The sequence below is a fragment of the Impatiens glandulifera genome, chromosome 1 (genome assembly GCF_907164915.1).
Source record: "Impatiens glandulifera chromosome 1, dImpGla2.1, whole genome shotgun sequence".
Classification (NCBI taxonomy): Eukaryota; Viridiplantae; Streptophyta; class Magnoliopsida; order Ericales; family Balsaminaceae; genus Impatiens; species Impatiens glandulifera.
Genome location: NC_061862.1, coordinates 36,275,826 through 36,293,195, shown reverse-complemented (window position 1 = coordinate 36,293,195; position 17,370 = coordinate 36,275,826). Strand labels below are relative to the sequence as shown.

At 34.3% G+C, this 17,370-nt stretch overlaps 1 protein-coding gene across 1 annotated transcript; it reads left to right on the top strand.

The window, feature by feature from the left end:
- Positions 1 to 12,795: 12,795 nt before the first annotated feature.
- LOC124924604 (F-box only protein 6-like) lies at positions 12,796 to 13,623 on the top strand. The gene has a single exon (XM_047464620.1). It carries the CDS (start codon positions 12,796 to 12,798, stop codon positions 13,621 to 13,623), a length of 828 nt encoding a protein of 275 aa, XP_047320576.1.
- Positions 13,624 to 17,370: the final 3,747 nt, after the last annotated feature.

Here is a 17,370-nt window from a genome sequence, read left to right as displayed (position 1 = left end):
AATTAGTTAATAGGCTTTAACTTGTTGAAGTGTATAATGTTTATTTCCAATGCAAAAACTAATTATTACCAAGATATTCATGATGACAAAAATCTATTGACAAGATGTGAGTCTCCCTCTCTTGATGATGGACACATGTCGTCATCTCGATTGCGGTAGACTGTTTTTATTTATTACAGGCTTCATTTCTCAAGATATGCATGAAAACGCGGTTAGCTGTCTCAAATTAACCGGAAAAGTTCATTCCATCGAAACCAGAGTGCATTTGTACTGGGCGATTTTCCATGACCGGTTTCAGTTGGATATTTTGTTCCGATTGTGAAGAAATGTTGAGTCACATCAACATTTGTTCAACTTTGGATTACATATATCCACTTCTATCAAGTCATTTCAACCGTATAGTAAGTATACACATGATTTGACATCATGAAGTGATCAGGCTTAACCGGAGACTTCCTCCCGGTTAGCATTCTCGAATTTTCAATGGCCTATTTGAATATGGTTTGAGAAGCGAGAGCTTCTCCCTGAACATATATCCAGGTTTTTCATTATTATGTATGTAAGCAGTATGCATGCATGATCATGATATAAGTTGCTTAACATCAGTAATTCCCAGAATATTCCTAAAGTGAGAAAACTTAGCTTCCTGTAGCTGTTTTGTATGTGATCGATATCGTGCTGGTGTTGTCACAAAATATTGGAGATTCCTTGGCTTCTACACCAAAGTCCCTTAGTTGTTGTTGAATCCAAAGGAGTTGTGCACAGCAGCTTCCGGCTGCTATATACTCTGACTCTGCGGTTGATGTTGCAACTGAGGTTTGTTTCTTTGCTCCAGGTGACTAACCGATCACCTAGGAACTGGCAGGTTCCACTTGTACTTTTTCTATCGATCTTGCATCCTCGATATGGTTGTTAGATAAAGCAATGATCCAATCATTCCTCGATATGCTGTGATGTCAACGGCTTGACCATCCTCATCTTTGTCTAACTTTACAGAAGGACTCATTGGTGTAGCCGCCTCCGCGCATGTATCCATTCCAAACTTCTTCAATAATTCGGCTGTGTACTTCGGTTGGCTTATAAAGGTTCCAGCTTCAATCTGCTTAACCTGAAGTCCTAGGAATAAACTCAGTTCTCCCATCATACTCATTTGAAATTTGTCAGTCATCATTTTTGAAAACTTATCACATAATTTTGGATCGGTTGATCCGAAAATAATGTCATGGACATAGATTTGAACGAGTAATATGTGTTCCTTTCTCTCAAATTTGAAAAGTGTTTTGTCAATTGATCCTATTGTGAATTTGTGATCAAATAAGAATTGTGTTAATGTATCATACCAGGCTCTTGGAGCTTGTTTCAAACCGTAAAGGGCTTTGTTTAGCCGGTAGACATGGTTTTCGTGTTCCGGATTTTTGAAACCTAGAGGTTGATTAACATAAACTTCTTCATTTACTTTACCGTTTAGAAAAGCACTTTTAACATCCATTTGAAAAACTTTGAAGTTTTTGAAAGCTTGTTATGCTAAAAATATTCTAATGGCCTCAAGTCTAGCTACAGGGGCAAATGATTCTTCAAAATCAACGCATTCTTCCTGTTTATAGCCTTGAGCCACTAACCGGGCTTTGTTCCTCGTCACTAAACCGTCTTCATTGAGTTTATTTCTAAATATCCATCGTGTTCCTATAACTGGTTTATTTTTCGGTCTAGGGACTATGTACCAGACTTTATTTCTCTCAAACTCGTTTAATTCCTCTTGCATTGCTGAGATCCAATCGGGATCTGACAATGCTTCATCCACCTTTTTCGGCTCAATTTGTGATATGAAAGCTGAGTTTTCATAGTGTTCCAAATTTTGTTGCCTAGTTCGGACGGGTGAGGATATGTTACCTATTACTAGTTCAAGAGGATGATTTTTATTCCTTCTGAGGTTTATCTGAGACGTGTCTATCAAGCTTTCGGTTGGCTAATCAAGGTTAGACTGATCGGTAGGTTGAACAGAGTCAGACCGACCGATTTCTTCAGTCGAAACTGAAGAGTCAACTTTCTACGGTAAGGCAGCTTGAGCAGGCTGAGGTTCAGCATCAACCGCTTGGTCATTGACAAATAGTCTAAAAGCCGGAACCTCGTCTTCATCATCAGAATAGATATTGAAATTTGCCATTCTGTTGTGAAGGTCGAAGGGTAATGCAGTGTTTCGTTAAACTGATTCATCAAAAATAACGTGGGCTGTTTCTTCAACTGTTAAAGTCCTAGTATTGTATATCCCGTAGGCTTTACTTACAACTGAATATCCCAACATTATTCCCTCATCGGATTTAGCATCAAAAGCGGTCAAGTAATTCTTACCGTTGTTGTGAACAAAACATTTGCTACCAAAAATTCAAAAATACCGTATGTTTGGAATTCTATCATAGTATATTTCAAAAGGAGTTTTGGAAAAACGTTTAGTTACTAAAGATCGGTTTTGAGTATAGCATGCGGTATTGATAGCCTCAGCCCAAAACTTTTGAGCAATGCCCGAATCAGCTATCATTGACCTTGCGGCTTCCTTGAGAGTTCAGTTTCTTCTCTTAGCCAGTCCAGTTTCTTCTCGTGTCTAATACCGGAATCATCAAGAAAAGTTGTTAAATTGCTGTTTATAAACTCAGTTCCTCTATCACTTCTGATTTTGTTTACTCGAATAGATTTTTCATTTTTTATTCTCAAAATCAATTTGATCAAGTTTGGAGTTGCTTGATTTTTAGAAGCTAGAAATGTCACCCAGGTAAATTTAGAATAGTCATCAATAACTACCATAATATAATGCATGCCTCCTTGACTGGTTACTTTAACCGGACCAAACAAATCCATATGCAAAAGTTCTAAACACCGTTCAGATTGATAGTTTCCTTTACTTTTGAAAGATGACTTTATTTGTTTGCCCATTTGAAATGCAGCACATACTTTGTCTTTTGAAAACATAACATTTGGAAAACCGTGAACTAGTTCTTTGGAACATATGAAGTTAATTGTTTTGAAGTTCAAATGGTTTAGCCGTTTATGCCAAAGCCAGTTTGGATCATTTCCGGCTATCATGCACACGGGTTTTTCAAAATCAGTTTTCCAATTAACTTTGTAAATATTTCCCATTCGGTTACCGGTTAAAAGGATATCATTTTGCTGATTCTTAACTAAACATGCATTTTTATGAAATTCACTTTGTAACCTACATCACATATTTGACTTATACTCAACAGATTAAAACGCAGGTTACCCTTTCTTCATTGTCTTCATTGTCGGAATACGCCTATTCGCTTCCACCGTCGGATGCAATGAGTGCTTTCTGAATCTCCTTCCCTTCGTCAGCATGCTGGTCATCGTTTCTTCGGTAGTCGTTCCGTTGATTATCATTTCTTCGGTAGTTGTTCCCTTGGTAGTTGTTACCCTAGTACCGGTTGCCTTGGTAGTTGTTGCCTTGATAGTTACCTTCCGGTTTTCTGTCGTCTCTCCTCGGTTTTCTGCATTCTGACCTGAAATCTCCAAAACCGTCACAGTTATAACATCTTTTATTTGATTTATCTACATAATTATAATTAAAGTCGTTGTTAGATGGAGGCTGATTCTTCTTCATGAATCTCCCAAATTTCTGAGTTAGCATCGCCATCACATCTTCACTGATTTGAACATCGTTTTTGACTGGAGCCGGAACGGTTGATACTTGGACCGCCGGTTCCACCGATGTAACCAAAGCTCTGGTTGCGGTTGATGTGGATGCTTCATCTTCGATCCGAGACTTAATCTCGAACTCGTAGGCTTTTAGATCCTCAAACACATCATGCAACTTCATCTGCCCAAGGGTGCTTGATTCCCTCATCACCATGGTCATATATCCCAAGTGCTCGGCAGTGATCTTAAGGCTTTAATGATTACTTCTCGGTTGTCGTACTTCTTTCCGAGTGTTTGAAGCTCGTTGACCACATTAGTGAACCGGTTACTGAATTCTTTCATGTTTTCCCCTGGTTTCTTCCTGATGTTTTCATATTTCTGTGTAGCCACCAATATTTTGTTCTCCTTTGTTCTTTCGTTTCCTTCATGGATCTGAATGATCGTTTCCCAGACTTCCTTTGCATTATCGCAGTCTGAGATCTTGTTCAAGGTGTTATCATCTATAGCCTTATAGATGTGCCTCATGCAATGGTTGTCCAGGTTACTCCGTCTTCGATCTTCATTTGTCCATTGGTCTAACTCCTTGTTGATCTTGATCGGTCCCTCTTTCAGGACTCAGCTCATCTCATCATCTAACGTGATCAGATGTAGATACATCTGTTTCTTCCAACTGCTAAACGCTTCACTGTTTAGCATTGGCGGCTTGTCGCTGTGGGTCATGCTTCCCATCTTCTTCAGTTGCTTGAGTGCTAAGAACCTCGCTTTGATACCACTTGTTAGTATCGGGGACGCCCTTGGAGGACCGGGGTGTTTCCGGTTTCAGGAAGGGTGGCCGCTTACAACACACACAACACTTTGGTGATAGTCCGGTTAGACACTATGACCGTTCTCAGCACTTCGCAAACTGTCACAGACTCTTGAACCGGGTTCAAGGGCGGAAATGTCTGTTTCAGTCTGAAGCAACGTATGCGACTTAGATGATGTTTAGAAGGAGTAGGTTTTAGAGATATGAGTGGACCGGTTTTTGATATAAGGAGTAAGATTGATTTTGGTTAGGTTAAGTGAGTAAGCAGTAAATGAAGGAAATAACACGAGACAAGATTTTTTATGGATGTTCGGAGCAAACCCTCCTACGTCACCCTTCTTCTCAAGTTATGAGAAGGATCTCCACTAACTTTCAAAGTTACAGTAATTACAATGCCGGTCGAGCCCAACTCGCTACTCGCTGGTTACACCAACTCACTCTTGATGTAATACAACTACAACACAAACACACACACAAATCTTCCGGTTTATGACACACCGGTTTTGGATCGTTCGTAAGATTTCTTTATCTCTCTAAGATTTTCGTAACTTGTGTCGCTTGCTCGTTTTATGTGTTCGCTTGTTATCTCTTAATGAGGTCGCTTCGTCTTCCTTTTATAGCAAGAAAGATCTCAACGGTCATATTCTTCTCTCACCGTGGGATTGGTTGATCCAACATCACGCCGGTGTAGGGAGGTTGCTTGCATGTTTCTCCTTCCTCAACACTTGGCAAGCATGCAGACACTCCTCAGGTAAAGATGACGTTGCAGGTTTGCAGATTCGGACACGTGTCAGGCATGCACATTCCGGTTGTCAACGTCGGATCAGTAAATCATCATTGCTTTCCTCGCATGCTTCTAATCGGATCTTATCTTCTTTTATCCCTTCGAGACACGTCTATTTCGTCATATTACGTCACTTCTGCAGATTGTAGTTTCCGGTTTGTTTCTTACATAGTATAGTCCGGCTGGAATGTAAAACTTGTCTTTGCTAGCCGGTCTCTTGGAAGAGTAAAAACCGGTTCCTCTGATCTTGACTTGATCACTTGGAACTGGATTTCTTTGAAGTGTTCAACAGCCGGTTTATGAGGCTCCAGCCGGTTTATACAGTTCGATCTGTTCCTGCACATAAAAGTTAATAATTGTTTAGTTCCCCTAGCCGGCTCCAAAAATTAACTTTACTTAATTTTTCTATCAATTTCTCCTTTTTTGATTATTTAGAATAAATATTCAAAACTTGTAATGTATGGCCGGTTTTAAAAATTAACTTACTTAATTATTCTAGGTGGACATAGCAAGGTTCTATTTTGGTGAACCACGTTAAATCTTTGTCCTTCTTATTGTTTACGTCATTCTCACGCGTTCTGTTATAACATAGAGATTATCTTCCAACAAACGCTTACGGTGCACCGTTTACGCGCTTTGTAACTATCATCCCGTAATGTTTTGTAGACGAAGTAGTATAAGTATTCCCTGAATGTGACTGAACACTTGTCTATAATTTCTTACTTTTCTTTGTTTTAAGATAGGTGACGACTTTTTAAAACTGAAAAATGACTATTATCTTAAAATATTTTATTCCGTTTGATGGAGAAATGTGCAATAAGGTTACATATGTCAATTAAAGCAAACTTGAAATTATTGATATATGTAATTGCAATATTGAACTTATCTTTTATTCCTCTTTTTTTTAACACTTTTAAGTGAAAGTTTTTATCGTCTTTATCTTCTTTAAATTAAAATAATTTATTCATCTTCTTTAAATTAAAATAATTTAGGTAAAATGTGACATGTAATATATAATATAGGTACCTTGCATTAAATACGGTAATTTTGATCGTTATGGTTAATAACAATTATATAAATATATGTCATACTTAAATACCTACATAAATTATTATATTTGAAAAGATTTTGATATTTGTTGTCTTAGAAAAATAGTTTTACGAGGAAAAAATAGAAGAATATGAAAATGTAAATGAACACTTTAGGTATTATTTAGGATTGGAAACTTTTATTAAAAATAGTGATTAAGTGACAAAAGCTTACACTAAAATGAGTTAATAAGTGTGAGCGCAATTTGGTAAAAGAAAAGACAATCCCATTTTTATTTATTCTTTTATAATTTTTAATTTGAATTTAAATTTGTAAGGATTGGAAATTTTTATTAAAAATAGTGATTAAGTGACGAAAGCTAATTAGACAAAAATGAGTTAATAAATGTGATCACTTTGGGTATTATTTAGGATTGGAAATTTTTATTAAAAATAGTGATTAAGTGACGAAAGCTAATTAGACAAAAATGAGTTAATAAATGTGAGTGCAATTAGGTTTAGACCCTTTGTTTTATATTTTTTAATTTGAATTTAAAATTTGAAGAAAGACAGTAGAGAGAGAAATGGCGGAGCGTAGCGTATATATATCGCTAGCCATGCTGATTGCTTAGACTGTTTATCAAACGAAGGTCAGGAAAATCATCCTCTGAATTTCTTCATCTTCAACCTCATAGCCAGCTAGCTGCTTCATCCGCCGCCGCCACTGTACGTTATGTCATTTTTCATACATGTTTGCTTTCGTTGTTCAAATCGTGGTTTATGTTTAGTAAATTCTCAAATTTGAATCTCACCAGGTCTCCTCCTGATCGTCCCTTGATCGTCATTTCATTCGATTCCTCTTATTATCTTCTTCTCCATTCTTCGCCGATTCCATCGCCACTGTGTGATAGGTAGGTAATCTTTCCTATGCTTGTTCATATCTGTTAAATTTGGCTGTCCAAATCTAGGATTATAATCTCATATCTATATATACTTGTTCGTATCTGTTTGCTTTGGCTGTTGAGGATTGTAATGTAATCTAATATGATACTTTTTCCTATGCTTGTTCATATCTGTTTGCTTTGGCTGTCCAAATAGTTGGTTTTAATCTTATAATCTCCATACTTTTACCTATGCTTGTTCAATCCACAAATTTTAATTTCATCTCCAACATTTCATACTAACTAGGTTTCATGATGTCCCTTTTCACTGATTATCGCTGCTCGTCATTTATATCTCTTTGATGGATAATTTATGATAAATCGATCTTGCATCCGGTAAGATATGATAGGGTTTAGAAAGCCAACATGTTTGGGTTATTCAATAAAACTCGGAAATCTAATTCTGGTTGGATATTGAGTAGAGTAAATCATATGAGTTTCCAATTCTCCAAGTATGTATTTGAAAAGACCTGCACTGGCTTATGAGAGTAAAATAGTAATCAGAAGCCTTTTCAGTTTTCAAACTCATGATAATATTAATAAAAATCTCCTCTTCTAGCCTAGCGACAACAATAGATGGATATCCCCTGCCTCCTTGAGAGGTCATATATTCGAGTCCGTCAAACGGCAAGTTCTGCGCCTAGTTATTTGCGGTTATATATGCTTAACCCACTTGTGACCACATTTTTTTAACTCCACCAAGATAGCCCAATGGTAAGAGTCGACTTAAGATAACAAAATGTCACAGGTTCGATTTTATCTGAAAAAGTTTTGAATTTAAAACACCCCTACAACTATGCCTCCCTCCCCGCTTAAACTTAAAACGCTTCCAGATGGAATCGAACCCGTGACCTTTTGGTCTCTTAAGCCGACTCTTACCACTGGTTTTCCTTGGTGAGTTCTAAAAAGTGGTCACATACAGACTAACAATTAATATTTTTATGTTTGCATTATTTTAACAAACAAAGTTGGTTTGGATGAGCATTTTTCAAAGCCTTGTTCTATGAAGTAAGCTTCAATTCTGATGAACCAAGTCCTTGAAGCTTGTTTTAATCCATACAAATCTTTTTCCTTGTTTATCAACTTTGTCCTCCTCCCCCTTTTTCTCAAATCCCTTGGGCTGGTCAATAAATACCTCCTCAAGTAGTTTTGCATGAAGAAATGCACTGTTCACATAAATTTGATAGAGATTCCACCTTTATTGAGCCGTTATTGCAATGATCATACAAATAGTATCCCAGCGAGCTAAATGAGCAAATATTTCGTTATAGTCAATGCCCTGTTTTTTAGCGTACCCTTTAACAACTAGTTTGTTCTTATGTTTATCAACTTCTTGTTTATCTAGCTTCAGCCCAAAACTCTTTAAATATTTCTCTACTAGACAACATGGTCCTTATAGAGTTAATGATAGTCCTGTTTTTTTCTTTCTGCAACTCCATTTCGCTGAGGAGTGAATGTTGCAGTCAATTGCCTCTTCATTCCTCTCTCCTCACGAAATTGGTTAAACTCCTTGGAGGTAAATTTCCCATCTTTATCGGTACGAATGCAAGTTAGTGGTAATACACTCAAATTTTCAACCATTAGCTTGAAGTTCTTAAATTTCTCTAACACATCAGATTTTTCACATATTAAAATATGCCCATATTTTTCTACTATAATCATCAATAAAAGTTTAGTTTTTATGTTTATCAACTTCTTCAATCTGTTCTTATGTTTATCAACTTCTTCATGCTCATTGAGTTTAGTTTTAAAAACTCACTTCACTCCTATCTTTTTTGCTCCAATTGGAAAATTCACTAACTTTCATGTATTATTTCAATATTTTTGGTTCATTATTTTTTTACCACTTGCCATTGAGTGCAACTTCTTCATACTTGACAGGATCAAGGGTAACACGTAAAGCCACATCACTCTATCCCTCTTCCTCTGATAAGTCTTCATCAAATACATAGTCTTTGTGTCATTTAGGGGCCCTTCTAATTCTTCCCGAATGGACAATAAGTTTAGTAGGTCTGATTACTATTGTTCCTTGAGAGGAGTTAAAAATAGTAGGTTGGTTTGTTGTTATTTCTTCATAAGATGAGCTGGAAAACTCAGCTCTTCTTCATTTTCTACCACATATTTTTCTTCTAATTCACTTTCTTTTTTAATCACACCACTTTTCTAAACTCCTTCATTATAAACTTCAGGCATTTCTTTATTCCAATTCCACCATTTTCTTTCTTCGATTATCACATATTTGCTCATAATAACCTTTCTTAATATAGGATCATAGAGTTTATATGCCTTAGATTCTCTACTAATGCCAAGAAATATGCAAATATGACTCTTGTCATCAAGTTTATGTCTTTTTTGTATAGTACCTAATATGTGAGATATGTACACAAAAACTTTAAAATGACTTACAGATGATTTATGTTGCTTCATACTTCTTCCGTAGTTAGTTTCTGTACAGCAGAAGTGTTACTTCTGTTCATTAGGTATATACACCTGTCAGTTGCTTCAGCCTAAAACTCTTTAAACATTTCTCTACAAGCCAACATGGTCCTTATAGAGTTAATGATAGTCCTGTTTTTTCTTTCTGCAACTCCATTTTGCTAAGGAGTGAATTTTGCAATCAATTGCCTCTTCATTCCTCTCTCCTCACGAAACTGGTTAAACTCCTTGGAGGTAAATTTCCCATCTTTATCGGTACGAATGCAAGTTAGTGGTAATACACACTCATTTTCAACCATTAGCTTGAAGTTCTTAAATTTCTACTATATTAAAATATGCCCATATTTTTCTACTATAATCATCAATAAAAGTTAGTAAGTACATTTCTCTCGATTAGAGACTACAGTGATAGGACTATAAAGGTCTGAGTGAATTAATTGCAGCTTCCTTGTGGCTCTCCAATTACTTTTCTTTAATTGTTTCTTTTTTTGTTGCTTTCCAATGAGGTAGTGTATGCAAGTGTCTTCAAGATTAGTGATTAAGAGTAGTCCTTCTACCATCTTTTGAGAATACATCTTTTATAAACTCTGATAATTAAAATGTCCCATTATACAGCATCATAACAGAAATTCCTCATCAGAAACAACTTGAACAACTTGAAGACATGTAGGTGTCAATGTTGTTTTTTCTATTCTTTTGGTTTATCTTCGATTGTCATCTACTTAGTATTGATCTTAAAGAGTCTATTTGAGCTCATATTTGTGGTCATTATTATTCCCCTTCTCGGATGATAGATTTTGCATTCATCGTCTAGCATAAGAACCCTATACATTTTTGTTATAGCTCACCCATACTTAAGAGGTTACATTTCAGTTCTAGAGCATAGTAAACATCTTCAATTTGTTTAACGCCATCTACTTTAATTTGAATGCTTTCTTTTCCGAATACAACAATTTTTATGTCATTTTCCCATTTTAACAAATGATTGAACTTGGTATCTAAATGTGTGAACCAATGTAGTCTTCCACACATGTGATTTGAGCAGCCTGAGACTAGAAACCATTAATTACTCTTGAACTTTGCTTGTACTTTTGATGGAGCTGCGGTTCTAACCTCTGATTCAACATTAACCATATGTAGGACTTCTTATTCTTCATCCTCTGCAACATAATTGACTTTGTCCCACTCGGATATTCAATTTGAAAATGTCCCAACTTTTTGCATTTGAAATATTCAATACATGACTTGTCAAATTCCCTTCCTCTTCCTCTATTCATCCCTCTATCTCCGCCTCTTTCTCGTCCATTAACAGAAACAGACATTCTCAAGGCTTGATCTTCTTCCTTTTCGATGGGCTTGAATTTATGCCTGTGTACAGCCAATGAGCTTTGTAGTTCATTGACTGACATGGTTTTGACATCCCTAGCCTCTTTTATTGCAACCACAACATAAGTAAATTTTTCAGTCAATGTTCTCAAGATTTTTTTCTATGATAATGGTGTCCGACATTTTTCTGGTTTGCTACAACTGTAATCCTCGCGAAATACTACTTGATCGTTTCACTCTTTTCATCTTCAGGATTTCAAATTCACGTCTTAGAGTGTTGAGCAGAGATCTCTTGAACCTCTCGTAGCCCCCAAATTTTCTTTTAAGAGACTCTCAAACAATCTTAGTTCAATTGCGGTTTAAGATTTATTCAAAAGTAACTTTGTCGATTGCTAGGTAAAGGAAGTATTTCACTTTGCAATCTGTGTTCTTTAGTTCTTTAATTTGAGTTTTGCTAAGACGGACTGTCTTTGCTTGTACTTCAACATTTTGTAGATTAGATGCCACATCCCTTTTGCCTTAAGCAAATTTTCCATCAATTCATTCCAGTAAAAAATATTAGTAATCGTTTTTCTCGTCCATCTTGCGAGATTGCTATCGTTTTTCTCGTCCATCTTTGTGAATTGAATGCGTCTTACTTCTCAAACTCTCGGTTGATTATAATTTAATCTGACTCTGATACCAATCGTAAATAGTAATCAAAAGTCTTTTCAAACTCATAATAATATTAGTAAAAAATGTAGGTCTTAAATAGTACAACAAATAACTATTGTCCTACAAAATAGCAAACACTAACTAATAAGAAAACTATTAAACACTAATGGTAACTCACTACTAAATAAACTACTAAACACTAATCCACTATTAAATAAACTTTCAATTACTAACCCACTGTTTAGAACAAGTTAAAAGTAGCATCAACTTAATTTAACCAACTAATTAAAATAACAACCAACATTTTATTAAACAAATTTTAATGATGATGGTTGATGATTGTTATATAGGTGTTATTCAACGACTAAAGACATGGATATATTGGAACATTATCTATTTGGTTTTAATTTGAAAAGATCTGCACTGTCAAGATGAAAGGAAAGATCCCTTAATAAGTGATTCCAAACCCATTATTTTGGTTGGTGCAAAATGGAAGCATCCAGAGTGTAATTCTTTTATCCTAATATCTAGTCTTAATCATATATCGATCGTGTTCTTTTTTGAAAACATAATTTAGGTTATTTGTTTTATGTTTATCATATTCTTTTCCTAGTTGCTCCAATAGTATTATAATGTTAGATATGTTTGTTTAGGGTAAAATTACAGCTATAATTAAGTGGTTCAATTTCAGTTCTCATATTTGTTTAAATAAAAAAATTAGAATTATAAATCTCATAAAATTAAAATCATATGCTATTTTTTGAAGTTGAATCATATATTTTTTTACATTATCAAATTTTGACTCCTTTTATCTTTTAAAATATTGTAGGTCAATGATGATGATCAATAATTAAGCTTCACGTCGAAGAGTATTAACTTGAAAATGATGGAATCCGATGAAACTTCTCATAGTAGAAATAAGTTTACCTTGTGTTCCTCTATTGAAATGTCACCTAAGATATGGGGAAAATTTCCGGAAGAGCTCTTTGAAGTGGTTGGGGCGAGACTCCCAGTGGCTACCTTCTTTCGTTTTCTTTCGGTTAATAGAAAGTGGAATTCCATATTGACTTCCCATACCTTTCGAGACCGATATGATAAAATTCCCATCACCCAACCATGGGTATACGCTGTCACCCACAAAAACGCAGCCATGTACGATCCCTGTTCAAATAAATGGTACCATTTAAAAAATCATTATTTCCAAGAGAAGATGGATATCGTCCTGTTGCTTCTGTTGGCGGTATTGTTTGTTTTGTCAATCTTCTTCAAACACGTTTCTTCGTGGGTAACCCGCTTACTCAGACACTCAAGGAGCTTCCTGCTAGGTCAAAAATTAATTGGCCTATAGCAGTCGTTGGAATGTGGATGTATGGAAAATCTATAGTCGAGGGCTACAAGATCATTTGCATCAATGGGGAGTTGGGCCAATACATAATTTTTGACTCTATCAAGAATACATGGTATGAATCAGGAGTCATGCCGGCGATTAGAATGTTGCCGTTGTATTTGAGCTTTCTCCCGCAGGCTATCTCTATAGACGATTGTCTTTACTTCACGTGTTCGAATCCAGAAGGTATAATCTCCTACAATATGTTGTCGGGAGTTTGGAATCATTTTTTAGTCCCGAATCCTCGTGTTTTGATTGCTAACCGATTTCTCGTGGAATGTGGGGGTCGGATCATGCTCGTTGGTTCGGTGGAAAGTGAAATAGAATCATGTGTTTCTGTTCGCATTTGGGAGTTACAAAAAATGACGTTACTATGGAAAGAGTTCGACAGGATGCCAAGTGAGTGGTGCTTGGGATTGAACCGGAAGAACACTATCCACATGATTTGTATAGGTAACAAAGACATGATCATGTTGTCATTTGTATCTGAAAAAAGGAACAAGTTTGTTACTTATGATGTTTTGAAGAAAGAATGGTTGCAAGTTTCTATAAGGACGCGTCAGAGGTTAGAACGTGGAATCACATTTTATCCTTGCATTACAGCAACAGTTTAAATTAGTATTAATAACTTTTATTTTATTGATATTTGGATTTTTTTCTTTTTTTCTTCTCTTGCTAAACTTAATACTATTAAGAACTTTTATTTTATTGATGAATGGATTTTATTGTTTATTATTCTAAACAATATTAAATTGCCTAGAATAGAATACAGGTATATATATATAAGCAAGAGTTTTCATTACAAGTATTACAAAATTATTTTATATTTATCTAAAAATATATATATATATATATAAAGTAATTTAATTTTTTAAGTACAAATATAAACAAAGTGATTTTAATAAAAAGAAAAATCAAATTTTATATTTAATATGTATAAATTATAAACAAATTTTAAATATGTTATTAATTTATTTTATGTGTTAATATAAATTTTTTTTGTTATATATTAAAAACAAAAAATTATGTAATTTTATATCTAGTTAATTTTTGTCGGAATACGAATGAGATCAAAAAGGCCATCATTGGGGCAAACCATGCAATCGCTTTAGTTAAAGCAAAGCCAAAATGGCATAACCAAATAATTGTTATGCCAATGAGGGATTTGGCCACACGGAATTAATGAATTTATTTATATTTAATAAATAAATCTACATGTATTTATAATTTAAAATTTTCTATTTATGTATTTTTATACTTTTTTCTCACATTCTTTTTCTTGATAAGGATACATAAATTTAATTTTTATTTAATTTTAAGTTTATTTAATTAAAATATATATTAATTATACTATTAAAAAGAAATGCTATAAAATTTATATTTAAATAAATAAGCATACATTAATAAATAAAATAAGAGTATTAACAATAAAATCATAACAAACATAATATTTTCAATTATTTAAAAATAAAATAAAATTATATTTAAAATAAATATGTGATAATAAAGAAAATATCATTATTATAATTTTATTAATATTATGTGATACCAAATTTCAATTAATTAAAAAATTATTAAAATAAATAATTAATTATTTTTATTTATTAATTTCATAATAATAGAAATTGTAAAAGCTCGGAAATGGGTTGACATAGCGAGCAAAAGATGGTGGACACAATTTTATTTTTAAAATAATTAATTAAAATTAATTTTAAGTTAACCTTTCATCCATAATTATTATGAAATCTCATAATTTAGTCTTCTATTGAATCTCATAAGGAGGTGGGAAGAGATTTGATTAATGAATTCTTTATTAAATAACTTTTAAGAAATTAATTTTAAACAGTTAACCTTTTAAACTTATTACTAAATTTAAAAATCAAAAAATATTTTATTCTTTTTAGTTCGATATTTGATGTCACTGGAAGAAGTCTTACCCCTATTTATTTCGTGCCCATTAAAAAATAGTTTTTACTTCACAAAATTTTTACTATTTAAAAATTGAATTCTTATATTTTATTTATCTAAATTATTTTTATAAATACATGCATCTAAGTTTAATATTTTAATTTTTTAAATATTAATTAAATGTCGGTATATGCGATTGATTTAGATATGTGAGGATGGTACTTGAACATGTCAATTAAAAAAAAGTTAAATTTAAGAAATAAATCCAAAAGAGACAATAATAAAATATATATTTTAAAGGCGTTTTTTATTTTTTCAATTTTTTTAAAAATAGCTTAGAGCCTTTAAATTTTGAAAGACATTTAAAATCAAAAATTGAAGATAAATTTCCCATAGGACGGACTAGAACGACCACTAGGGGACCGTCGGTTAAAAGAGTGTGGTTTGGGGCGCTTTGGACACGGCATGGACTATGGTCAAATGGTTTGGTCGTTGATCAACACGGAGTGAGAGGTGCACGGGTGGACTAGGGGCGCGGATGACTCGGAAGTTGAGTCCGGGTTTTGGCTGAGTTAACCCACGATTTTACCTTTCGAGTTATCACCAAAAGTGATATTTGGTCTAGTACACTTTGATATGTATGTTAGTAGCCGACTGTTGTCTGTCATATGCCTAGAGCAGCCGCTGTCCAGATACCATACTGAATCTTTCAAGTTGTTGTCCTGTTTTATTTGCACATAAACATTGACACCTTTGGTACCCATTTTTATTTGGGTCCATGGTTAATTATTCTCTTGGAGATCCATACTTGAGTTATTTTTATGGATCTCCCATTTTGTGTTTTTAATAATGTGTGTATGTTTTAGACTTGGCAGATTTTTTTCATTCTACTGATGATCCGTTAATTTTAGAAAATGATTTTTGATAAAACATTCATGACTTTCTGTCAGGTTTGTAATTAAGTTTTCCTTTTACTAGGGTCAAATTGTTGCAGGACTTAGTTGGATTTCCCCCAACAAATCCCAGACCGGATTTGCATCCGGCAGACCTTTGATGCTCATGCAATTGTTTGAGAGCATTTCCAAATTTTGTCCATGATCAAACCACATAATTTAATCTTTAATTTTTCAACAGATAAACTATGAACAATTTCATTGAGCTTCTCATTCTCAACTGATAGCTCATTCATTTTTTTTCCAAAACTTTTGGTTCATTATTTATAGTTAAGAAACATGTGTTGTTAGATTAGTTTTTCAAATTTATTTCGTTAAAAAGATCTAACAGTTTCTTGTACTCAATGACCATGTCATTGAGTGAGTGCAATAATTAGATCATTTCTTGTGAATTCATCAAAGGTGAAATCAAATAACTCGTTGTCATTTGCCATAAAACATTTGACAATTTCTTCCTCACTTTCAGTTGAGGTGCTTTCATCGAAATCACTTTCAGCCCATTTTCTCTTGCTTTCCTCAACAAATAGAGCCTTTGTTCCTTCTTATTCTTGGAAGATCTGTAATCCTCCTTGTACTTCCTCTCGAATGGCTTCTTGTCATCCCTTCCGAATTTCCTGTAGTTAGCTTTGAAGTGACATGATCTGTCATAGTTAAAACATTTTAAATTAGTATTAGACTCATTTTTATAATTATTTCTATGAGTTAGAATGATTCTTCCTCATGAATTTGCCAAACTTTTTGACAAATAATGATATCGCGTCGTTGTTGATGTGTTCAGTAGACTTGGCAGATGTTGAAGTAGGTGGCTCTTCAGCAATCACCAATGTTTGTGTTGTGATGGAGGTGGACTCCTCCTCCTCCTCATTCCTTGAGTTTATCTCAAACTCATAGGCCTTCATATCGACAAAGAGATCACGCAACTCGACCTTGTTGAGGTCATTAGATTCCCTCACAGCCATCGTTTTGATATATCATTCTCTAGGAAAAGCTATCATAGCTTTGATAACAATTTCCCTATTGCTATATACCTTTCCCAAAGTTGAGAGTTCGATGACTATGCTACTAAATCTTTTGTCGAACTCAGTCATAGTCTCACCCGGACGCATTCTGATCCTGTCAAACTTTTATGTGGCAACCATCAACTTGTTTTCTTTAGTTTGGTTGTTGCCTTCACAAAGTTGAGTCAGCTTCTACCATATCTCTTTGGCAGTGGAACATGATTTGATCTTGTTGAACATGTTCTTGTCCAAAGTTTTGTAGAGAATGTTTTTGGTCACGTTGTCGAGGTTGGATTTCCTCTTTACATCATCAGCAGTCCACTAGTATCTAGGATTCTCCTTCATCTCAAGAGCACCCTCCATTGTATTTATGGTTGTGGTTACCTTTAGTATCTTCATAGGACCATCTATGATGACATACCACATATCATCATCTTGTGTAACCAAATGTGCTTGCATTCTGATCTTTTAGTCATCATAGTCTTTCTTTGAGAACATTGGA

Coding starts and splice junctions, on each gene's coding strand:
- LOC124924604 (XM_047464620.1), top strand. CDS start 12,796: ATGGTACCATTTAAAAAATCATTATTTCCAAGAGAAGATGGATATCGT.